The sequence below is a fragment of the Excalfactoria chinensis genome, chromosome 2 (genome assembly GCF_039878825.1).
Source record: "Excalfactoria chinensis isolate bCotChi1 chromosome 2, bCotChi1.hap2, whole genome shotgun sequence".
NCBI classification, from domain to species: Eukaryota; Metazoa; Chordata; class Aves; order Galliformes; family Phasianidae; genus Excalfactoria; species Excalfactoria chinensis.
The window spans coordinates 132,907,234-132,932,492 of NC_092826.1; the positions used below are offsets into that span (position 1 = coordinate 132,907,234).

The following is a 25,259-nucleotide window of genomic DNA, read 5'->3' on the forward strand; positions in this document are numbered from 1 at the left end:
AGCTGGGAGTGAGGGAAAGGCTGTGCCCCAGAGGGCGGCGGGCATGGAATGGGCTCCACAGGGCAGCGGGCACAGCCCTGAGTACCAGAGCTCAAAGAGCATTGGGACATCGCTGTGAGACACAGGGATGGGTTTGGGTGCTGCTGTGTGGAGCCGGGGTTGGATTCGATGAGCCTTGTGGGTCCCTTCCCCTTCGGGATGTTCCATGGTTCAATGACACTACTGAGGAAGCTGCAAGGAGCATCCACTCGTCCATTTATAAAGACAAAACTTTGACACGGGCAGCGCCGCTTTCCCTGAAGGTGTGTGAGGCAAAAGCATTTCATAACCCCGTCCCCATCCTCAGCCATCTTTAGAGGCTCCCAACGGGCAGATCCACCCGCCCCTCCGTTCCCCTTCAGGGCAGCCCCGCGGCCCGGCCCGCACCGCGGCGCCCCCGGGCGGGGAGCGGGGAGGCGGGAGCCGAGCGGGAAGCGCTGCCCCCCGCCTCTGCCGGGCGGAGCGGGTCGGGCCGGGGCGGGGCCGGCTCGGGGGCGGGCGGGCGGCGCCGGTCGCTGTCCTGGGTGTTGAATCCGCTGCGGCTGCCGCTCTCCGGAGCCGGGGAGGGAAAGGGAGAGAGCGGGAGGCATGGAGTGAGGGCTGGCGGCGGCGGGCGGGGAGCGGGACGGCCGCCTGCGATGGGCCAGGCATGATGGGGGCGCTCGGCTCCGTCCTCGCGCTGCTGCTGCCGCCGCTGCTGCAGGTCCTCGCCGCCGCCCCGCGCGGACAGCCGCTGTCGTCCGGAGCCGCCGCCGAGGCGCGGATCGGTGAGTGGGGGCGCGGGGCGGGCGGGGAGCGGGGCCGCGCCGTCCCCCGGTTCCGTGCTCCGCTGACCGGCGGTATCATCCCGTCCCGGAGGCAGCCCGGCAGGCCCCCAGCGGCCGCGCCCGCACGGCGCTCCGCTGCTCGCCGAGGTGCCGCGTCCCACCGCCCCTCCCTCCCGGCTCTGGCCCTCGCGCCGCTCCCGCCGAGCCCGCCCCGGAGCCGGCCCCGAGCCCCGCTGCTGGGACGCGGTCGGAGCCGCCCCGAGGTTCTGCGAGCAGCCGGGAGGACTGAGGCACCTCTCGCCCTGACGACTCGCCCCGAGGCCGCTAAAGTCGAGGGGCCGCGGTGGGCACGCGGTCACCACAAAACGCTTCCAGCCTCTGCGTACCCAACGCTCGTCCCAGATCAGCGGTGTTTGGAAACCGCAGGAGATCACTAGGCCACAGCCCACAGGTGCAGCCCAGCTCCTGCAGCTCGTTCATCCGGAGATGGGAACCACCTGGCTGAGGCTGTAAGAGGTGCCTAAAGATCCCCATCCTGTTCTGCCAAGGCTGTTCAGCAGCCTCCTCCTGTGGAGACCATCACAGTTTGAGCCCTTCCTCTTTTAAAGGATACCTTCTGGGGTAGACACCTCGTGGGAACCTCCCCATGGGCACAGGGACCCACACAGGGACCCCAAATCAAGCTCAGTGCCATTGAGGTCAATGTTCTGTGCAGCCCTCACTGCACAGAGCTACCATAGCTGAGCTCCAGAGCTGTCTCCAATGGCACACAAGCAGCTCTCACTTCACTTTGTAGTATCTTTCTGAAACTCAGCTTGCACCAAGCAGGTCGTAACTTGGTTTTGTCCCAGTTAAACAACTACCTGGGGCTGCTGTGGGGATCAGAGAGTGAAAGCTAAGCTGTCTGTCTGTAAGAAATCCTTTTGTTTTTCTTCCTTAAGACAAAAAAATGAAATGAATTTCATTAACAAAGGAAGTCTCTTAAAAAAAAAAAAGTATCCTTGCATATGCTCTGTTTATTAAGGAGGAGAAATTAAAATCAGTTGACCTTTTTTGTTTTAATGAGTCTTTGGCCAAGTGGCAGTGAAAATGAGCAGTTGCTGGATCTAGTGGAGGTAGCGATGCAAGGTTTAGAGGAGACACATTTTGGGATGGATCTACCCCTCCCTCCTCTCTCCTGGTTGCTATAGATATAGACTGTTTCTCCCAGCCTTCTGGGGTGAAAGCTTGCATAGATACTGAAAGTAAGAGCTGTAATTTGTGTGTTTGATAAGAATGCCATGGGTTATGCACTGTGCTTTCAAACAAGCCAGACTTGGATCTTCTCTCTTTAAACATAAACTGCAGATCAATCTGGGTCATGAAATATTTTTCAGCGTGTTGTAGCTATGAAACAATGTTTGTGTGTTTGTCACTACCCCGTAGCTTCCCTCAGCTCCTGCCTCATGAGGGCTGTCCTTATGTGGCAGGGAATGGGACAGAGCAGGCTTCATGTGTGTGGGGAGCCGGTGGTCCAGGAGGTACAGTTCTGAGATGCTGCAGTAACACTGGAACAAATGGAACCTTTCTACTTCTTCTGGGTTAGAGAAATAACTGATGCCCCAGAGATCTGTGCTGAAAGAAGGGGAAGGATTTATTGTGCTTTACAAGATGCAGGAGAACGTCTGTATTGCTGAAACTGAAACAGGTTTACCTGCCCCTTCTTTCATAATTCCTTGATTTACTGACCAGCATTACAAACCTTGAGATCAAACTATCTATTACAGTAGATGTCATGCAATTTGAGGCTACAGTTTTTTAGGCTGAAATAGAAGATAGAAATGCAATACTACGAGGTATCTGAGTCTGAGGATTATTTATGGTTATAGGTGGAAGATTCCCATTTGGCTTCTTCTTGTGCACAGTTCCATTTTCTTTAAATGAAGATTAAACACAGATGCATTATATCAGCTTTATAATACATGCTGAGAAATGCATGAAAAGCCATGTAAATATATAAATGTTTTTTTATTAATTTGTTTTTATTAAGTGTTTCAGAAGGTTGTCTTAAAAACTGGACCTCTGAAGGTAGAGCACTGCGATGTATTTTTTTGGATGTTTTCATCCAGTTTCATTCCTTTTGCCTTTTTGTCCTCAACTTTTGTCTCAGTTTCCCAATCTACCAGGCATCTTGAAATGGGGACCTATTTATTTTGTCCTATGGTTAACAAACTTGTTTGAAGAATTGGAAATTTTAAAGTTACAATTGACTAAAAGATCTTTGGATTTGTTCTTCTGTCTGTAGAATTGATGAGGCTTTGTAGGTTATTCCTGTGGGAAGGTGCTTTTATTGGATGGTATTATCAATGAGAGCACATATCATCTTCTGCTTCTAAGAAAGAAAGCAGTCTTAGTACATCGTTAGTGTTCATAGAATCACCATAGGATCATAGAATCGCCAAGATTGGAAAAGACATCCGAGATCATCCAATTCGTTGGTCTTTGATGAATTGGTGGGGATGGGCATTTAATATTCCAGATTAACCTTTACTTATTTATAAGACACAGTCTACTTGAGAATATGGACTTTTAAAAAGTGCCTTACAAAGTAATCACCAGTAAACAGTACATCCTGATTTACTGGATGGAGGAGTTGGACTCAATGGTCCTTTTGGGTTCTTTCCAGCTCAAGGTAACCTATGATTCCGTGTTTGCTAAATTCATCACATTTTGGTTCTTCTGCTCCTGTAATGATGGTGGTTCAGATGTTTTTTTTCCAGTAAGTAATTTTCTTATTAGCAAACAATCATGCCGAGGAAACAGTTAAGCTTAAATTGTCTACCAAAAAACATTAAGCACTTACTTCAGTACAAATCGTGTCTCCACCAATTAAAAAACTTCCTGCAGTTGCTTAGCCTTCCAAATAGATGCTCCTATTTTATTTCAATATGTGGATTTCTTATTAGGTATGTTGTGTGAGGTGCAGAACAAAGCAAAACGTGAACATTGCTTATCCCATTATTTTATTAGTCCTAAAATAACAATACTTTAGAGCAGAAGTCATTCTGATATGGCATTGGTAAAGGGAATCAGAGTGAGCATGCTGCAGTGCCTTCACATTGACCTCTAATGTGTAAAATGATGCTTATCACCTTCAGTGACGACTGTAGAACTTAGCAATTTAAATTGATGCTTTGTGCTGCTCATAATCTCGTGGCCTTTTTTTTCTGTTTTAGTCTGCATTTTCTTCTTAAATGTGTACATTAACATGCAGTGGAAATTTCTGGAAACAGTTCCATGCGCTGTGTGAGAAATTCCTTCAGAGTTGTATCATAATCATAGAAAATTTCTGTACGTTGAACGCTTGTGGGTTTATTTTTTAATCGACTAAAAGTCACGTTGGTCAAATATCTGCTTATAAACATGCAAATTCTTCTGCACACATAGCTGTGTGTGTTTTACATCTCATTGGTGTTCAGATGGGACTGGTTGCACTCAAAGACCTTTAAATAACATCGCATGTACGTTGCAGGACTTTCACAAAGTGTGGTGCATGTGTCTGACAGCTGAAGAAAACCAATTTTGGCACGGGTTAGGAATTTCATGGGATTAAAGCGGAACAGAAGCACGAGATTAGAGGAGCACGGATTTCATTTACCATAGGTGGAAACAATTTCTTCAGTGTGAATTCTTAAATTAGAAGGGGATGAAATGAACAGCAGGGCAGATGAAAAGAATACAAAACCTTTGGCTTTTCAGACAGTGCTTCAAATACAATGCAAAGGATGTTGTGAAAGAGACCCTTAGGAGCAGCACAAAGGTGGGTCTTAGTTTAGTTCTTGTTGGGTGGATGTTACCATAACAAAATGAATGCAGCTACTGCTCTCAGCCATTGCTATCAACTGCTTTGGGGAGCCGTGACTGAGCCTGGTCTGAAATGTTGCTTCCTGCAGTTACTATGAGCTGAACTGAAGCTCACTGAAGTCAATGTCAACTTTCCCATTGACTTCAGCAGCATTCGGATCAGAATTGTGGTTGAGGCTTGCAGCAGTCTGGCTGAGAAAGCAGAGGAATTGCAGTGTTGCCATCTGTTCAGTAGATAACAATTGTCTGACTTTCCAGTTTCGTTCATTTGGAACTCCTATTAGGCACTGAGATATTTTGATATCACATTGATTTATTAATACAATTATTAGAGATTCTCTGTGATTTATGATATAATGGTAGCAAATGCATCAGCACAGTCATGCAAATAAGACAGTGCTGTGTACTCATAATGTGAAGGATTCAATGTAGGAAGACATATGCTTCCTTTTGTCAAAGGTATTTGCTTGTTTTCTAGAACATTATTCTTGAAATGCTTCTAAGTAAGCAGTTATGTCAGAAAGCAATAATTATGTATCACTTGAAATCAAGGCATGTTTGTCTGTTAGTTCCATGGAAGTAAATGTCACAACATGCACTCATGGTTTTGGCATCATGTCATGGCTGTTCTATGCTATCCTTTTCAACCTGAAATAGATTATCCGTATCTTCTTTTATTATCCTCTAACTTGGCTTTGTTGACAGTTTCACATACATGAGAAGTGAATTATTTTTTATTGGTAAAAGGAAGCCATTGCAGGGTATTCTGAACATTGTTCATAGGGTGGGATTCTCAGGGAAAGCCTTTATTTGGTTAACTGGGTGAGAGAAAACAAACATCAAAATAGGCTTTGGACAAGGCTTTTTTACTTCACACCTGAGCATACTCCTACATTTTCCATATTGTATGGTGAAATAAAAGAGAATATATCTATTTATTTATTTTTGTTTGAAGAAATAGTACTAGTCCCAAAGACTTCAATCATATTCCACCAACATCATCATGTCATCTGTCAGTCTGCTGAAGGGAAATAATTTTACTCCTAGTTGCAAGATCCTAGAATACCTGAGCAGTCCTGCTGAAGTAGCAAAGAGAATTTAATGTTGAAACACTAAAGGGCAACTGTAGTCTCTGGAGGCAGTGGGGCCCACGGGTAGGGGGAAGTAGAGGTCCCCTACACTGGTCAGGATTACATTGGCTGGAAAGAGAGCATAAGAATGTAAGATCACATTTAGGTGATTACCACTGGACATATGTATCCACATCCATGTGAATTCATTCCCGTGGAAGCCCAGAAGCAGTAGATATTCCAGCTTTCTCAAAACAATATGTATTTGGGGCTCATCCCACTTACAGTGTGGCCTAAAATTTAGATAAATCTCTGAAGTTGTTCTTGCAAGATCAGTGCATATAAAGTCTTTCTAGAATCCGTTTACAGGCAGATTTAGGATAGCATTCAATGAAGTCTGAAGGAAAAATCAGTCTGGTCTTCATGATAAAAGTGGTAGAGGAGAGTAAGTATCCAAGAGGGAAAGTCCACTGTTGGTCTCTGTTGCAGTCAGGATGCTGAGCTGGGGTTGTCTTTGGTGCTGCATGGCCATTACTGATAAAGTTAAAAAGTAATATCATTGCCTAGAGAAATAGTTCTATATTTGCAGATGAAAAGTGAGTAGGTGAGGTTGCAGAAGAAGTTATGAACGGTGTATTTGCAGAGGAAGAATCAGAAGAGATGCAAAGGGGTAGAGGCATGTTGGGGATGTGGATATTTAGAAATAGAAGTGAGAAATGGTATGTAAAAATATTGGAATTGGAGGCCATGAGTGGAGATTAGTCCGTTGTGTACAATCTATTAATAACTGATGATTGGATGAGGTTACTCATTCTCGTAGAAGACAGTCAAATGCAGCAGCGAAACAGAGCTTCTCAATGGACATGACGGGGGCGTGAGAAAATGAGGCAAGGTGACAGGAAGGAAAAGTAGAAATATCAATTCATGCATTTAGATCAATGAATAGCCACGGGGGAGTCAGGGAATGTGTGTAGACTATGAGAAAGTGATTTGGGGATAGAACAAAAGGATGTACATCTCTTAATGTGAGGGCTGGTATTCATCTAAGTGTAATTATCTGAGCTTATCACTCTGGGCACATTTTAACCTAGATCTAGTTTATAAATTTCAACTCATCCTACCCAAATGTACAGACCGAACATGGATCAGGTAAAGATCTCCAAGAATGCAGCTATTTCCTTCCACTTAGTATTGTGCTGTGTAAGTTTCCCAGGCCAGCATGACCACCTGGATGTAAACATCTATATGGTCAGCACTGTGTTGTTAGCAATTCAAATATCAGATGCTCAGGTTAAACCTGGGGAGAGGTAAGCACATTTGGAGGATGATTTACCCGTCTGTCTTACTATGTGAAGGAGAAAGAATGAAGCAGTTTGAACTGAAGGTGGTCTGGTGTTCACCTGGTTTCTTACTTCAGAACCACAGGCATTGCTATGAAATGTCTTACCAGTCAGCTGCTTAGGAAGGTCCTGTGATAGTCAGGCAGGTTAGGGACTGAAACAAGTGATGTAGCTGAAGGATATCAGTAGTCCTGGGAAATAAATATCCTCAAGGCAGTCACCTCTGGTAGATACAGAAAGAAATGGGCAGACTGGAGTGAGCAAATGAAGGGGAAAAAAAGCAGGTAAATAAGCAGGTAAGGTGCCGGATAAATGGTAGGGGGAGAGTCTGGTGTTGAGATTGATGAAGGAAGGGACCCTCAGGGAGTTCCTCCTTTTGGACAGCCAAGAGAAAGCAAGGAGGGCATGGAGGTTAATGTGTCTGTGGGATTAGTGAGTTCTCCTGTGCGAGTGTGAGGGGCTTTACTTTGAGGGAGGATGAGAGGGCTCTATTTTTATCTCAACAATTTCATGGTGTCAATACACTACAGCCTCCCCAATGACCGTATGCCATTCAGAACAGCTGCGCTCATCAAAAACTTTGGGAACTTTTCTCTATAAAGATTAGCGAGGCTTAGCATTATAGAATTTATTTCTTTTGACAAGGAATTCTTGAGAAGTAAAGTAGCTTAGGAATGAACTACATCTTCATGTTTTTTTTTTCTATAGTTTCAGTGAAACATACTTGACAGATGCTAAACAGTTTGCTGATGTGCAGTCTCTCTTACTGCATGTCTTACTCTTATACCTCAAACTAATAGCTTGATAAGAAAAGCTATCTTATGGTGTAAGAATCAGTAACTAGAAGTTATATGCAATATATATGGAAGTACAGCTGGTTGTGGTGGGTGTAAGGTCTTTTCTTTCAATCCTATCTTAACAGCGTGCAATGATGATTACATAAGCTTGAAATCATAGCCAACGAGCACAAGGTAAAGCAGAGGGATAATATGGCCTCCTAAAATGTGATGTATTTCTAGTTCCCCTCATAGAAAACAGCACAAGTGAGGCTGAAAAACCATTACATAATGAACATACAGACTTCAACAAAAGGCAGAATCATTCAGATTCATGCAAAAAAAAAAAAAATATCCCAGTTTTACCCTCCTCCCCATTCATCTCTGATTTCTCATGCTTTAACCTCAATAAAATCTAAAAATTAAGTTCCAAAAATCAATCTCGGATGCTGAAGATCTGATAGATGCTTTGGATTTTTGGCACATGAAAATATTCGTCTCTCACTGTTCTGTAGCAGATAATTATCTGTCTGTCTCTTGCTGTCCTACAAGGTCTAAAGATGGTTCTTCCTTATTATTATTCTGCTCTGCACCAGAAAGTCTGTATTTTCCCTAAAACTTTCTTAGCTGCTTAATACAATTCAGTTAAACTCAGTGCAGTTGGTTCTTCCAATTTGTTACTTTACTGAGAAGGTAAAAGTCTCATCCATAGGCCCGGTGAAGAATTCTGCGTTAGGAAACTATCTGTGTTTTTTCAGCTATTTTCCAGCTGCAGCTTTGCAATGCAGAATATTTGGCAATAAGAGCAGTCAGTAATTGCTTGATCTTGCTTTTGCACAGGGCTTTGCTTTTGCTGGGACAAAAAAGGATCCGGATCACTGTCTTGCTCACAAGTGATATCAGTGCTGATATTAGAACTGGTAACCCTGAAACAGCCACAGGGAGTTGGCCTGGAGACTGAATGATTTTATGCTGATAGTGCCACTGACTTCTCCACAGCATGACGTTTGGACTTATGGTGTCCTCACAAAAGACAGTCTCTCATTAACCTCTGACAGCAAGTATTTCTAAGTTAGACTTGAGGTTCTATTTACTCTTCAGATCTGAATTAAAGATGCGACATCAAATATTATAAACTTTAATCAAAGGAGATAAAACAACATCAAAGAATGGGGATGTTAATTCTGTTTTTATAGAATATGTAACTTATGGTGTATTTCTCATGCAGAATGATTTGTTTTAATTTTAATTTAGATTTTGGAATACTTTATATACTTCCAGCATTATTTGATTTCTGATATGAGAGATGTCATCTCCTTCCATTTGTTGGAGAAGACTGCAGTCACCAGTGGGTATCTGACTTCTTACTTATGTCCTGAAAAAGGACAAAAAGGAGGAAAAAGGGGAAGATGGGAGTTACATGTCTCACGCATCTATGGAAATAGCCAAATATTAACAACAACGAGATACCAAAGCAAACATCAAGCCTTGATGTTTTTTATCATCTTCTTCCTAGCACTACCTGTCTGGAGGTTTATTCTGGTTAAGTAGGTCAGCCCTTAGTTACAATTTACCAATGTGCTTATATGCAGGGAATGATTTCCAAGGAAAAAATACAGCAATAAAGATTATTTATTCAAAATAAATGCAACAATAGTAGAAACAAGTTTTGAAGAGAAAACGGAGATAACTGATCTGTGCTGTTAATTTCCATTTTCAGGGCGCTGGAAAAATAAACAAGTAAAGGTCTTCTTAGGGAGCAATCACACTCTCAGGCAGGACAAAATGTGTAACGCTGTTATCATTTCAAAAGCTCAGAATGGGAAGGCTGTTCTGGTACTGAGCATGTTTGGTTTTATGCCACCCAGCAGGACAAAGATCTGCACTTCAGGCCTTTTCTTTTTTTTCCCCCTGTCCATTTGCTTTTGTTTCTCTGAGTAACACCTGCTCTAAAGAGTTGATAATCTGAAAGTAAATAACTGAGAAGGGAGGAGGAAATGGGCACAGCACACAGGCTTGAGAATAAACAGCTGTTGAATGGCTGACATTTTAGAAAGCAAAGCACACAGCTTTGACAAAGGAGACGATCCCGCTTGAATGAAAGATCTGATCACACTTGGTTGTTATTTTTCCCTAATTAAATAATTACTTAAGAGAAATTTAGAACAACATCATCTTCCGGTTTGTGGTACTACTCTTGTAGTGCAGCAGAGATGGAGGAGCACTGAAATGGCCGGCTGCCCAGAGGCGGGCTGGCTGTGTGGGTAGTTAGGAGGAGCACGGCTGTGTTGCCTTCTCTGAACTTGCAGTTTTGGGAAGTTAATGCCATGCAGATCTAGTTTTCTATACAGACAGAGAAACTAAATTACTGTTAATGTAGTGATACATGTAAACAGGGAGTGGACCTCACCTAAGCCCTGTGTGAAGCCGCCAGAATCTGAATCTGGGTGTATGTACTTTTGGCTACCTGACACTCCTTTAACAGGGAGGCCTTCTTTTCATTATCTTTCTTTTTAGCTATCTTATATTAGAACCATACCAGCTTGCCTTCAGATGAAAGTTCATCACTACACAAGAGGACTCTGCTTCCAACAGAGTGTAACCTTCACTCCTACACAAAGAGCTTCACCTGCTTCTTTGAAGCTGTTTTGTGTCTGGTGTAAAAGAGGTCAGTTGTAGCTTCAGTGCCTTCTGATGTGGCTGGTTTTAGTCCAGAGTTCCTGGATTTAAGGTGATTTAATGTATAAAATGTTTGAATAGAGCATGCCTACAGCTGATTTTATAGAACATGATTAGCTCTATTTAAGACAGAGTGTTAGCAAACGCATTTTTGAACATTTTCTTTCTGGTCAATTTTCCATCATCTCTTTAACAGCCTGGAAGATGGCGCTCCCTCAGGAGCACCCACGTTTTCTTGTGACTTGACAAAGATACTCCACTGCACTCTGTTCAGTTGAGAGGTTTCTTCTTGCTGAAGGATGGCGTTTGATGTGTTGGCGGTGTATCTTCTGACCTCTCTGAGCCTGCAGAATGGGGATTGTGGGTTATTTTATTAGGGTTTGTCACCTTCTGGAAAACACAAAGTCTGTAGTTTGCCAGTCACGCCTAAGTCACTCCTTAACATTAAACAGTGTTTGTTTGTAAATGGACAGAAAGCAAGTTCTGCATGATGCAGAGCTTGGGAAAAGAACGATTATAGAAAGAGGTGCAGAAAAATATCATGTAACATTTCTATACCCATAATTCTACTTTTACTTCAGCCAGATCAACATAATTTTCAAATGCTTCATGCAATTTCCCACACAGAGACCTGATTTTTTTTTTTTTTCTTTTTTTTGGTCACCTTTCATCCTCCAAAAGCAGTTCTGACTTCAGGTGAAGAATCTCCTCACTGTGGTTTTTGTGGAGTGAAAGCTCATTCCGAACTGGGATTTTTCCACCTTCCAGTCCCTCCAACTCTTGGCAGCTGTGCTAACAGAGCTCTGTTTGACCAGCTTCACCATTGCCACATAACCTTTGGAAAGTCCTTCCTCGTTTGTAAAAATAAACCACGTGCACTCAGCAAATATGAATCTTCCTGAATACACATTAGATAAAATACGTAACTTCCTTATAAATATCCAGAAATTAATTATGCAAATGTGCATCAGTAAAAACAATGAATGCCAACAGAGATCAGCAATAAAGAACAAGAGCGTTAGGAATGAATAGCCTTTAAATGTGGCAAGCTGTAGGTTAGCGTAGTGTGATAATCTCTGTCCTGCTGGAGTCAGCACGCATCTCTTTCCCACTCCTCAAAAACAAACAATCACTAAACTGTCAGCACAGTTGCAAAGTGATCAATTTCATTGTGTACTTTCCTAACACTAGTTCATTCCACTGTGTTTTACGTGATATTTATTCATAACCTATTTTTAGTCCCATTTCATTTGTGAATAATGCATCAGGTGTTACGATGATCACTTTTTTTTTCACATCATAAGTCACTAGAGAACTGCTTCTGAAATAGTTTGTTACCTAAAAGCTGTGATTAAATCTCTCTGATTGCCTGTGCAAATTCCTAGGCATATACTTAACTATAGGTAAGTGCTGCTGTCACTTAGGAAATGGGACTGCCCTTTTGCTTTAGCCATAGATCAGAGCAGTTTCCCCTATACCTTGAATTATAATAGAATCATGTCTTTTTTTCTTTTGGTAATTGGGAACTTTAATAACGTAAAATATGAATATAATATAATATAAAATGCCATAAAAATGTTCATAATTCTGCCAACTTTGTACTTTTTTTTAGGGCTACTTAAAGAATGTGTAGTATTTTCAAATAAGATAATTAGAGAAGCGTTTTAAAACTGTAGATTAGAATTCTTCAGATTACTTTGAAACTGCTACTTGGAATGCCTTCCGCAGTAACAATACTTTCTAAAATGACACCACTTTACCATGAGTTAGAAGCTTTGAGTTTCATTCTCCACCGATGAGTAGGTACCTGGTGACATCTGGGAAGGGCTGTAAAAACCTTCATTTGAGAAGCTGCAAATTAACTGAGCATTTCTCTGAGAGAGGATTGCTGCCAAAAGCCTACTGACTGATGCTTTACAACTGCATGAAAACTGGAATGGGTCATTTCTCCTTTTCCAAAGGTGATCCCCAGAATGCACACTGCCAGCTCTGCCTCCGAATAATGATTTTGACTGTGGACCTTGAAGATTAGTGAGAGAACACCAGGTGTCATGTAGTTACAGAGCAAATAAATATAAAATCCGATGATAATCTCCAGATGAATGAATTTTGTATTCGCTCTGCAGTTTCTCAGTTCATATATTATCTATGTGTAGTTATTCTCCATATGTGAGAAGTTGGAAATAGCTTTTTGTTCTGCACCTCATCTCAGGAGGTGCGAAGTTAAATCTGCAAATATATCTTTCTGCAAATGTAAGCTTTTCTTTTTTATGATGATGGTGTGTTGCTGTACAATTAAAAATTATCAGGACTTTTCCCTTTGAGGCAGCTGAGAGCTCTATCCACTGAAGAGAGACCATTGTGTGGCCTTGGGGGAGAAAAGTAGGACAGACCACAGCAAGTGAGAATTCATTATGGAAATAACTAAAAACTTCAGTCACCTTTTCCGCTGCACTCTTACCTGTGCTGAATATAAACTTGATTCTTCTGAGTTTCTCTGTGCTTTTAACTTGACCTAAAGTTCTCTTAAGCCGGCAATTGGATGTAAAGTGCTTGTTAGGATGATCCTCTAACAACAGCTAACTGATATTGTTTAGATTTGATAAAAAGCATCATTGGCCTTATCGACTGAATCTGTTCCAGATTTCACAGTAAGAATTTTGTCAATGTCACATATGGTATTTGTGGAATGAATTACAGGAGTATAGTATAGTGGTCAAGTGGTGCAAAGGACCATTTCAGATAACTGTTGTTTTTAAAAATCATTTCTGCAATGAAATTCCAACATTCAGTTATCCGAGGCTTCCGGATGTTCTTAGAGTGAACATTTCTGTGCCTGCACCGAAGGACACATCTCTGTTGGTGGATCAGCTCTGCAGGCTGGGTGAGGCCCGGTGTCTCTGAGGCTGCCTGACAGTGGTGGCTGCAAGTAAGGCATACTGGTGTAAGCATCAGGGTGTATTGCCCCATTCTGACCCTCTCTCCTTTTGTGAACTCTTCATGATTGTTATCAGACACCAGTTTGGGTCTCATCTGACATGGCACTTTGTATACTTTGCTCCTGAGAAAACTTCAGACTGCAGTGAACTTAGTAAGCATGAATATTGCCCTGCATCATACTTACATTCCCATATGGACCGATGGGCGCAAGGGACTAAGTCCTGGGGATATTTTGACTTGGGACATAACAATCTTGAAGCAGATAAACATTCTAGATGCAGATACACACAGACTCTCATCAAAGCAAAAACATTTTGCCACTGAAACTGCAAATCAGAAATGATGCTGATATTGGCTCATTTGATCCTGAAACTCTGATGTTTTGTAAGAAATAAAAGTAAGTTGATTTTTTATTAGGAACTTTTAATACACTGCTAAGTATTTCTTGTCAGCGTGGGCAGAAAATACACTGTGTTAAAGTGTTCCTGCTGCTTTCCCACAGTTATGGAAAGTATATTCATTGGCAGTGGAAAAAACCCACAGCCTTGTATTATGCTTTGGATTCCAGTACACGTGAGGAACTGTGAATGGAAAGATACAATGTTAAGAAGACACATTTCACATATTGAGCTGGAGGTTCCTACTGACCTGAGCAATCCCACTGCTCCAGCCTCCTAAGTGCGTTAGAAAGGAGTAGGACAAGGACTGGTGTTACTTCTTCTTTTAAAGACTTTTTGTTGTTTTTTTTTTCAATAATCAGTTACCGTTCTGTCTCATTTTGGATCAATCTTCCACTTCTTTCCTATAAAGAAGTCAGGAAAATACATTATTGAATAAAGTAGAACCAAAGTGCAGTAGGTGTTTCCTTTACTGATTTGTCCTTACACTAGATTGGTGGATGTGGCATCCTTGACCAAACCCATCTTTTCATTACCTTGGATTATCTTTACAAATGAATAAATTAAAAATAAAAAATGAAGGTAGCAAACAAGTGATTATAATATTAACAAGAAAGGCAATGCAGCTTCTGGAAGATTCATTGGTACTTCGTAACCTCAGAAGCACTCGATATAACTTCTGAAGGCTTCTGTAATGGATGAAAGTGGGAGATTTTTGACTAAGATATATATATAAGATATATATAGGCATCTTGGTTCTTTTGCTTTTAGTTATCTGAGTGTACAATTTAATGGTTTCTTGCATTTTCTACCAGTCAGAACCAGATTGTTTTGCTAAAAAAAAACCCTTCTAAATACATAGATTTATTGCTTTCTTTAAAATAAAGATAACGCAAGAGAATAGAAGCATTCAACTCTTCTCCAAAAATTACAACAGTGACAGAAAGTGACTGTTTTTCTTATTGTAGGTTGTTGTATATTGATTATTTGAGCAATGGCTGTGAGATTTTTCTTAAAGAGCAAGAGATCTCCAATTGCCCCAAGTGCTGTATGGCTGTTACGTACGGTACAGCTGCTATTTTTGAGCCTTTAGATCTGTGTGATCATTGGACTACAACTCTAAGTGCAGCGCAGATACTGAAGTTATGTTTCATAGGAGCCAACAGAACAAGTTTGAGGTGCTGGCACAGCTGCCCAGAGAGGCTGTGGATGTTCTGTCCCTGGAGGTGTTCAGGGCCAGGTTGGATGGGGCCCTGGGCAGCCTGGTCTAGTGCCACATCTGGAGGTTGGTGGCCCTGACTGTGGCAGGGGGTTGGAACTTGGTGATCCTTGGGGTCCGTTCCAACTCAAGCCGTTCTGTGGTTCTATGAAGAGAGTAAGTGATGTTTTGGGATGGTTTTGTGCCTCTCTTTTTGCTTTCATTCCTTCATTGCAAATGGGAGTGTTGCTTGGGGAGCTTTCTATTTTATCTGTTCAACATTTGCAGTTTTTTTTCTTATGGGAGTTTCTGCTATGTCAACACTTGAATTTGCTTCGTATCAGGACAAAAAATGTAAAACCAAGATCTTTTAATAGAATAAGACATTAAAAATGTTTTTCTTGGAGAAGGCAGGGCTTCATTTTAAAAGCACATTTTAAAAGTACATTTTCTAAGGTACCGGTGAACCTGTCAGTTTGAACTGCCAAGTTTGTCAGCCTGAGGGCAGAGAGAAAGTTTTGCTGCTCCAGATGCTAGAAGCTTTATCTTCAAATCCTTGTGTGGCTGTGATGGGCAGGATGGCAGTGTCAGAGCTCACGCTGTGTGTCAGCCTGACCCAGGCTTGTCATGGGGCCAGGCATCCATCCTCAGTTCATTCATGCTGCACTGTCACATCTTGGAAGGAGATTTGGAACACTTGAAATGGAAGTCCCACCACTCATATTTGCCTGTGTGTGCATAACTGTGTAGATATCTGTCCTCTAAGGGGAATCTCAGCAAAAAGGGGCTCTGCTCTCCTTTTTAATATACTTACCAGAGTGGAAATCATGCTTATTGCCAAACACTGTGAGAAATAACAACATATGACAAATTATTTTTTCAGCTTTCTAGTACTTTCTTTAGTACTTTTAGACATTAGATTATATTAAATATTTAAGCATTTGCATATTTGCTTTAAACATCATTTTGGAAAGCAATATTACAGTCTTGTTTGAGTCAGGAAACTTCTGCAGGGTAGTTAGTTGTGGGATGCGGAGTTCTTCTTACCTATCTTCAGATGTCTGCAGTTCAGGCAGTCACTCTGTGGCCCATTTTAATGATTGAAGAGAATGAGGCACTTAGAGGACATAATTGATCTGACCCATTTTATGTGTCTGCTTGGGGATGATATGAATGGTACTCCAGGAACAGTTGGCTAAAACCTCACTAGTTTTCCATCAACTGCAAAAGAGGCATGGTGTGAACAGAGGCTGTGTTAAAGGCAAAGAATTATAAATGCCTATCCGAATATATTCTCATATATCTCCACGTTTCTTTTTAATTTTTTTTATTTATTTTTTTTTTTAAAAAAACCTTTTAAAATATTTTGCTTGCAAAAACAATATGGTTTCCATATCCTCTCTAAGAGTATTTTCAAATGCTGAAGCCTGTCCCTCTTAGCAGTTGCACCTAAAAGATGCGCCAGATGCCCGGGGAGGAACTTTTTATAATGGCATGTAGTGACAGGATAACGAGAAATGGGTTTAAACTGGGAGAGGGAAGATTTAGACTGAATGTTAGGAAGAAACTCTGTACTGCGAGGGTGGTGAGATGCTGGAACAGATTGCCCAGAGAGACTGTGGGTGCCCCTTCCCTGGAAGCATTCAAGGCCAGGCTGGATGGGGCTGTGAGCAACCTGATCTGGTTGGAGGTGTCCCTCCCTACCTGATGGAACTAGATGGTCTTAAAGATCTTTTCCAACCCAAGCCATTCTATGATTTTATGATAATGAGAGGTGAATAGACCCTGGGGTATTCAAGACCATGGGGGTATTCAAGGAACGACTGGATGTTGTGTTGAGGGTCATGGTTTAGTGGGAGCTATTGCTATTAGGTGAGTGGTTGGACTGGATGATCTTTTAGGTCTTTTCCAACCTTGGTGATTCTATGATTCTATAATTCTATGAATATATTCTCTTGCACAGTTCTAAAAATGTACAGAACCATAATAGCAGGAACTCTGTAGATGGGTGCCATGCTCTTCCCTCCCATGAAGTACACTTTGGCTTTACAACACTGCAGTTCATTTTAGTCGGGTATTAAATGACATCTTTTGAATTCTGTGAGGGATATTTTTGATTTGTTAATATAGATATTTTTGAAATAAGCAATTAAAATATTGGAGTTCCCAAGGTAAATTCTAAATATTCATTATTTCTAAACTGAAAAAAAAAAAAATGCAGTTAAATTCCTGTTTGTTTCCAATTAAAAAGAAAATAAATTGTGTTGGCCATGAAAATGTGTGAGCACAGACACACTTCACTGAGAACACATTCCTTCCTTGTTTTGACTGTATTTGCTTTATAATGCTTTGCTCACATTCAGCATACTCTTATTGCTTTTAACTTGCCTTGGTGCTGTGAAATTTGTAAAGAAACATGTAATGGATTTTTCTTTTACTGATGTTCATTGGGAAACAAACTTTGTCTTTTCTTATGATGTGGAATACTTTATATAGAGAAATATTGCCTTTCCAGCCCCCCCCCTCCCCCCCCCCCCCCCCCTAAGATTTCTATAATGAATTAGATAGTTTTTATTTATTTAATGTTGCTGTTGATTGTGTTGGGAATTTTGAAGACCTTTGAAAAGATGCACTTCCAGCTTGAAGGAGATGACAAATTACGTAGAAAATATAATAAATGCTAAGACTTAGAGCTTTCATAAGTGAATAGTAATATAAAGATGGTTAACAATATGCTGTTTATGTTAATTGATTTTAAAGTCACGACTGTGAATGCTCATCTGTAGTAAGGGAAGATATTTTTAGCTTATTGTGAAAAGGGTGACTCGTTAATAAATTGTATGCTGTTAACCCAAATGATGGGCTGAAAAATTCCTGTAGACATGGAAAAGGACTGACCATCACTTACACCTGGGCATTTGCTACAGAGGTCCATGACAATCATGTAGGAGTGAATTTTAACTTGAGCATTAAAAAATAAAGAAGCTGTGTCTTGGCTGAAAGAAGAAGCTCCAGAAGTATCAGCTGTGTGAAGACAGAGTAATAAGAGCAAGAATACAAGAAGTTGGAGGGCTTGAGTTGTTTGGGTGTTGAAAGAGAAGAGGGTGAAAGGACAAGAGAGGAATATTAGGAAGCAGATAATGAAGAGGTTTGAATGTCAAGTAGTCATAGAACAGGATTTGATTTCTGCCTCCTGCTATGTGACATTATACAAATCATGACATTGCTTTGTTGGCTTTTTTTATGAGCAGAAAATGAGGACGATGCTTGCATACTGAGCAGAGGAGCTGTGGTGCCAGCTCTGGTCTCAGTGCAATGTAAAGGGAAATATTTAAAAAATCTTGGATTATATAAATGCATTAAATTTGTAATTTCCTTGACTTCACACTGTATTTTAAGTAGCATCCTGTTAGCATATTTTGCTGCAGTCAGGATTTCTGGTGGGCTTGATTTCTGCATGGAAAGCGTTTTGTTTATGGCAAGCAAGTTTCTGCAAGGTGCGTCTCCTTGTAATCTGTGGCCATATTGAATAGGTCATGAAGGAGGTGGCTTCTTTTTGGACTTCATTATATTAAGCTTTTTCCTGACATACATTATGCTGCAGAGTGTTAAATTCTATGTTCCTATTCATTACATAAGAGAGACATGCAAAATGGTACTGTTGGCTGATAGGATCAATCCTTACATCACTCGATGTGCTGATGTTTTTTTCCAAGTAAGATCCAAACTTCAGTATCTTGCCAATGATGTGTGCTTGTGGTGATACATTTTGTAAAAGCAGCATACAGTACAGGAGAGAAACTGTCATCCTGTTGAGAACAGCTGGATTTACACAAATGGATTTACACTGACATTGCTTTTTATGACAAATGAGGAAGTTGTAATTGTTCAGGTTTGCCAAAGGCAAAAAAGACCCCAGAACACTGCTTTAAAAATGGAAATTATTCAATCAGTTCAGAAAAACAATGGATTCTACCAATCTAAGTATTTGTATCCCATGTACCACTTTGCAGTGCTATCTGGTACCCTTTTCCAATATATTTGGAAGAGTTTCCTGAACAGTTACATGAAATTCAGATTTGCACTGTAGATAGAGTCCATAAATTGTAGGTGCATGGGGAGCTTCAGCAAGAGGCTGCCTTTTTTTTTGTTGTTGTTGAAGGTAGAAAATAGCAAAGAATTAAATCTATTTGTGAGCAGTATATGAAGAATGCTTGTGAGATCCTCGTTTTCATGCAGCAGTGTCTTCAAGCATTACTGTTCACCGTTTCTATCTAGCAAAAGTACTGTGTCTTGTGCTGGTAGGTTGTTGCCTCTCATCTGTATTACAGTGCAGGAATAGTCTTTGGTTTAAAGTTATTGTTTCTTACATAGAGCAGGTAACACAGAATATGGCACTGCGTGTATTCAGCAACACAGTCAGAGTGATGTTCATGCAGGTTGTTTCTGCTCCAAACCCATCTTCTACAGATTAAGCTGAAAGCCTGTATCCTTGTTTACAAGACATTCGGCAGGCAGGTTCCTGATGCTCTAACAACCCAAGATGTGTTCTGCCATAGATGTGGGATGAGGACTGCTGATTAAAACTCTGTATCTCCTAGACAAGTCTGGTCTGCACAACTGAGAGGAATGTATGTATTGTTTGAGATTTAGGTAAGAAATGTGATGGAAGCCTGAGAACCATCTGAGATCTGGACAAATGTCTCCTGATGGAGAATGAGCTCTTTTATATTCTATCCGTTAATACAGATACACAGCACAGTGTGATTGTCATTTGTAAAAGAAAAATAAGCAAAAATTTACCAAAACAAGTACCACAGGGAATGAATAAGAGTGAGAGGCAGGCAGTTGGACATGACAGCAGTCCAGAAACAGACCATGAAATGGAGGTTTTGTAATTGATAGAATTATAGAATTATAGAATTGAGGTGGAAGGACCTTTAAATTTGGTCCAACTCCCCTGCAGTGAACAGGGACACCTACAGCTCCATCAGGTGCTTGGACTGGGATTGTTCAGCCTGGAGAAGAGGAGGCTCAGGGGAGACCTTATAGCTCTCTATAACTTCCTGAAGGGAGGTTGTGGTGAGCTGGGGGTTGGCCTCTTCTCTCGTGTAATTAGTGATAGAACTAGAGGGAATGGTTTCAAGCTGCGACAGGGGAGGTTCAGGCTGGACAGTAGGAAGTATTTCTCCTCAGAAAGGGTAGTCAGGCATTGGAATGCACTGCCCAGGGAGGTGGTAGAGTCACCGACCATGGGAGTGTTCAAGAAACGTTTGGATGTTGCGTTGAGGAATATGGTTTAGCTGGGAAGTATTGGTAATGGTTGGACTAGATGATCTTCTAGGTCTTTTCCAACCTGAAAATTCTGTGATTCTGTGATTCTGTGAATGCTAAAAGATGAGTATTTTTACTCACTGGGATGATAAACCATTGAACTGATCTGAATAGAGACATATGATGCAATAGTTCTACTGAAACAGAAATTGTGGGCTGATTGCAGAGCCCACTTGATGAAACTTGATGAAATTCTCTGTTAATGTAGAACGTGCTCACCATGAAATGTGCTGACCTTGAAATCTATAAATCACACTTCTGTTTATCTCATGCATTAGAGAGCATTACATGCCACATATCCCTGTGAAATGCATTCTGTATAGATTTTTCCCTCATCACCGTTTCTGTACTTTTTGTCTCGTGTGAGTGGTGACAACTAATATTTCTTCCACATCAAAGTGATTTTATGGTTTGATGATTGAAATAAAGCAATTTTTACTTATTCCAAACAGCAGGTTCCAAGAAATTCTGGCCAATCTTAACTAGCAGTACAAAACCAAAATGACTGATCAGATTAAGTTAAAATGTCACTTGATTGCAAAGTGATGTATTTTGTAGTGGGAAGACATGTAGGAAGTTGAACTGTTTTATGTTCATAAATTTTGCATTGTCTGCTTGCAGTCTTTTACTTGGATGCTGCTTCCTATACAAACTGCAGGAGAAAAGGAGGGTGCTTGTATTCTGTAACAGCGGTAACAAAACCGACTTTTGTTCCCTTTGTACTATTTTTATATTGGTGTTTGAGGACTTGATCCTAAAACACTCGAATCAATAGGAAGAAGATGAATTCTGAAGTAGAAGAACAGAAAAATAATTCCTTAAGTGAACATTCATCAGACTTCATCCTAGTTCTTGCTTTTCATCTGCACAAGTTTGGAGAAGAGTGGATTCTTTCATGTACAGTTCTTGTCCCGAGGACAATGAATTTTATCTCTGTGAGAACTAAATACACTTTACTGCAATCTTATTCTATCTCACGTAGCATGGAACAGCAGCACGATGTGTTGGAAAAAGTATGTCATACAAACCCAAACTGGGTTGGGTTATGTGTTGTCAAGATGAGAACTGTAGTTGCTTCATGTTGAAAAGCTTAGAATCAAAAAATTATTTGAGTTGGGAAGGACCTTTAAAGGCCATCCAGTCTCTGTGCCATGAACAGGGACACCTACAGCTCCATCAGGTGCTCAGAGCCCGGCACAGCCTGACCTTGAGTGTCTGCAAGGATGGGATATCCACCACCTCACAGGGCAACCTGTGCCAGTGTTTCCCTTATAGTGTTCTGCGTAGCTTGATGCATTCTGGGGTAAACAGTGAAATCCTCAGTGTATAACAATGTTCCGTGCAGGTGTATATGTGTGTATGTTACTTATACTGAAACCCAGACCACTGTTCTGTGTTGAGGCACTTAGCAGCACTCATGGCTGTTCACTGTTCTTCAATCATCTGCTGTGCCATGCGCTTGGGAATGTTTTGGTCTTGTTCAGAATTCCCTATGGATGTCCACAGTTGCTGTCAGAAAGCATCAGAGCCACCACTGGGTTCTGTGAGATCCCTCTGCATTTATTGTAGTCATGTAATGCAAATAGGGCTGGCTTATGGTAACTGGGACCGAATTTACACAGAACTAAATCTGACTTAGCTGAACTTAAATCATAGCAATAATATCTTTTGGCCCCAAAGGATTAAATGGAGTTTTTAAATTTTTGATGGAAGTGGCATCATTATTCTTTTGACCTGCTGTTGTGCTTCAGTGCAGCTTTCAATGCCTTTTTCTGCAGTATTCTCTGATGCATTGCTCACTTTGGAAATGGAATATGTCCTGTATCACCAGATCAGGAGTGGTTCAGACCCCTCATCTTTCTTATTTTTAGAAATGTCTCCTAATGGCTCAACTTGCTGTTGTCTTAAAACTTACAAGTGAAAAAGAAAATAACTGCTAGACAATGCAGTAATAGTTACAAATATAGCCATGACCATGGAAACATGAAAGGATATCCCCTGCCCTTAGCTTGTTTGCATTAGAATGTTAATGTAACAACATAACTATATATATGTGCGTATATATATACGCACATATATATACAAAAGTATATATAGGTAGTATTCCTTTTAACACATCTTCCTTGAACATATCTGCATTAACAAGACAACAAGACTAATGGGATAAAAGTCGTGCTTGTTGACAGCAAGAGCAAGTGTGATTTGCATAATAGAAGAATGATATAAAATAACTCAACTGTATTTTCCCTCTGTTTTATATCACAAGAACTTGTGTGACTGAAAATGCCAATAAGGAGATAAATTAGTGGCTTTTACAGTGCAAGAAAGCCATAGAAAACATAGTATAATTCCTTCACACCAAAAGATGGAACAGGTACCTGTGAAAAAGTGAGATGAGAACAGCTATTTTTGAAGGAGTAGAGGTTTCTTTTATTCTGTATTCCTTCAGGCTTTTTTTTACCCTAACCATTGTAATGGCTTTAAAAAAAAACAACAAAAAAACTATTGAAATAATGAATCTTCTGATGCATTTTTATCCTTTCAAAACTATTAAAAGATGTCTGTGATAGTGAGGAGGACCTTGAATGAGGTGTGCTGTTCTTGCACTTCATCCTTAAGAAAGGAATCATCTGTTTTTATAGACAGAGAGCATTCACGCGTCCATCTTCAGAGTGGCACAGCTGTTTTGCTTAGTGACAAGAAATCCTGAGAGCAAGGTGATAGATGATGTTGAGGCAGTGGAAACAGCAAAGAAAGAAGGCTGCTGACTGCTATCTATAAGCCATGGAGATTTCAGACACATGGGGAAGTTTCAGTGGATTGAAGGCTTTTGTTTTTTGTATGTGTCTCCAGTCTGTAGGTACCGGGGTTTGAAGTGCCCCGAATAGTACTGAAAAAGTTTTGGAATAGTCACATGCTTTATATACAGATGTTTTAATGTAAATTTAAGGTATTCTTTCAAAAAATGCTTTAATTGAACCATAATCATTCGTTTCATTTTCAGAGATGCCTTCTTAGGTTCAGTTTAAGGGAAAATACAAATGTTTTGGAAGTACAAATAGAGAAGACTGGAAATGAGAGTTGGTGGTTTGGGTTGTTTGGGGAGGCTGGGTTACAGATCTTTTCTCTCAAGGACTTTGCAAGGGCATTTTTGCACAAATTCCTTACACTGTCTTCTATAGACCTAATTGCTAAGGTGGAGCACTGCACCAACCACGTTGTGCTTTCTCCATCAGGACTACTATCAAAATTCAGCTCAAATTACTGAACTAGATTTGGGTTAGATTGCCTTGACAGTTGTAGCCTTGTTGAATTAATGCTTCAGTTAAACAATTCACAAGACTTAGTAATCTAGTAAGAACGATCTTGTTTTGTTCTGTTGTTTTCTGTTTTGTTTTTAATTTTAAATTGTGTAAGAAATCTATGTTTTCTATGTAGACGACGTTTGTGTCAAGCAGCACTAGAATGAGATTGCAGGAGTACTGCCTGGGAGTTCTATCCATGTAGGAGAATAACAGTTCATTTTGTCCAGAAGGGAGAATTACAAGCAGATGCCATTTCTGGAGGCAGATATTTCTATTTGCTATAGCAATGGTAACTGTTTTTAATTGCTGACAGGTAGAAATTCCCTGGGAAGTTAAACACGTATAGCCAGTAATTGCAGCCTCTTCTCACCCTTCAGCCCTGAAGGATGCTGGCTTCTGCCAACAGTTACAAAATTGGAAGCTGGACCATGCTGCATAATAGGTTAAATCTAAATAGCTGTCAGGAAGGGAAGAGATCATGTCCAAGAAAGACAACCAAAGTAGGGTTACTTTTCCAAAAAGTTTGAGAATTGCTGCCTCATGAAATCCTGGAGGCATAGATTGGAATGAGCTGTCAAATGTAATTTTTCACAGACTATTGTAGAGCTCATAATAATGAGGTGAACTTATCTGCAAAATGGGATGAGGAAAGAGATTAAAAGAGACATTGAGCTCCATGGACTGAACTCTAGGGCAGCGAGAAAAAAGGTGAATGGGGATTTTATGCACTTAGCTAAAAACTCTGTCTGGATCTTACATAGGATCTGATAGAAAGTGTTCGAGGTTCTTTTTTTTTTTTTTCCTCTTTTTTTCCCCAAAGCCTTATTTGTGGGAGCTGTTAGTAATAGGTGAACTATTTTGGTTGGACTGGATGATCTTTATCTCTTTATCTTGGTGATTCTATGATTCTATGATTAATAAAGGCAGAAACCCAATAATGGATAATTTGAGATGGCCCTTACAGAAGAAATTTCATTTTCTGTAGGTATCTAGTTCATTGATGAGTGTGTAGTATGAACACATCAATTTCAGCTTTATGTCCAAGCTTGATATTAAAGTAGGCTCGCTTTGTAGTAAAGAACAGGAAATTAATTGCACAAAAGTAGCATCTGCATTTTTCTTCCAGTAAGTGTGGCTGTTTCAGCTTGAGAGCAAATTATGTTGCTGCTGTTACAGATCTGCGCTCGTGCTCAGTTGCAATGCAAATAGTGGTTTATCATGCCTGGAAAACAGATGTCAGTTTTCCAAGTGTAAACTATGCAGAAAGAGATACAAATGAAGGAGGCAAATGGAAGCACGGTGCCTGGCTGGAGGAGTTATATCAGGTTGGCTGGTTCGCAAACACATACTGAAAGAATTTAATATGTAGCAGGCTGAATCAGTGATTTGGAAGAGATGGCAGATGTAGCCAGAGACACCTTGGTAGCTGAAGGACTGAATGTGATGTTTCTGAGCATCTGAAAGTCTGATTAGGAATGTTAACTATAGGCTTTGATTTCCCTTCTGCTGCAGACAGTATGCACTTGCCTGTTCTGATCTGGATGAAATTGCAAGTATCTGCATTAGTTTC

General features: G+C 40.7%; 1 protein-coding gene across 2 annotated transcripts in view; it reads left to right on the forward strand.

Annotated features, from left to right (window-relative positions):
* The first annotated feature begins 515 nt into the window (after positions 1 to 515).
* The window catches only part of PTPRN2 (protein tyrosine phosphatase receptor type N2), a 620,737-nt gene continuing 595,993 nt past the window's right edge, over positions 516 to 25,259 (forward strand). The window contains exon 1 of one of the 2 annotated variants that reach the window (XM_072328503.1): positions 516 to 806. In XM_072328503.1, coding sequence (XP_072184604.1) covers positions 689 to 806 — 118 coding nt within the window. In that variant the 5' untranslated portion in view covers positions 516 to 688. The remainder of the gene's footprint in view (positions 807 to 25,259) is intronic. The other variant, XM_072328501.1, reaches the window with a different exon arrangement.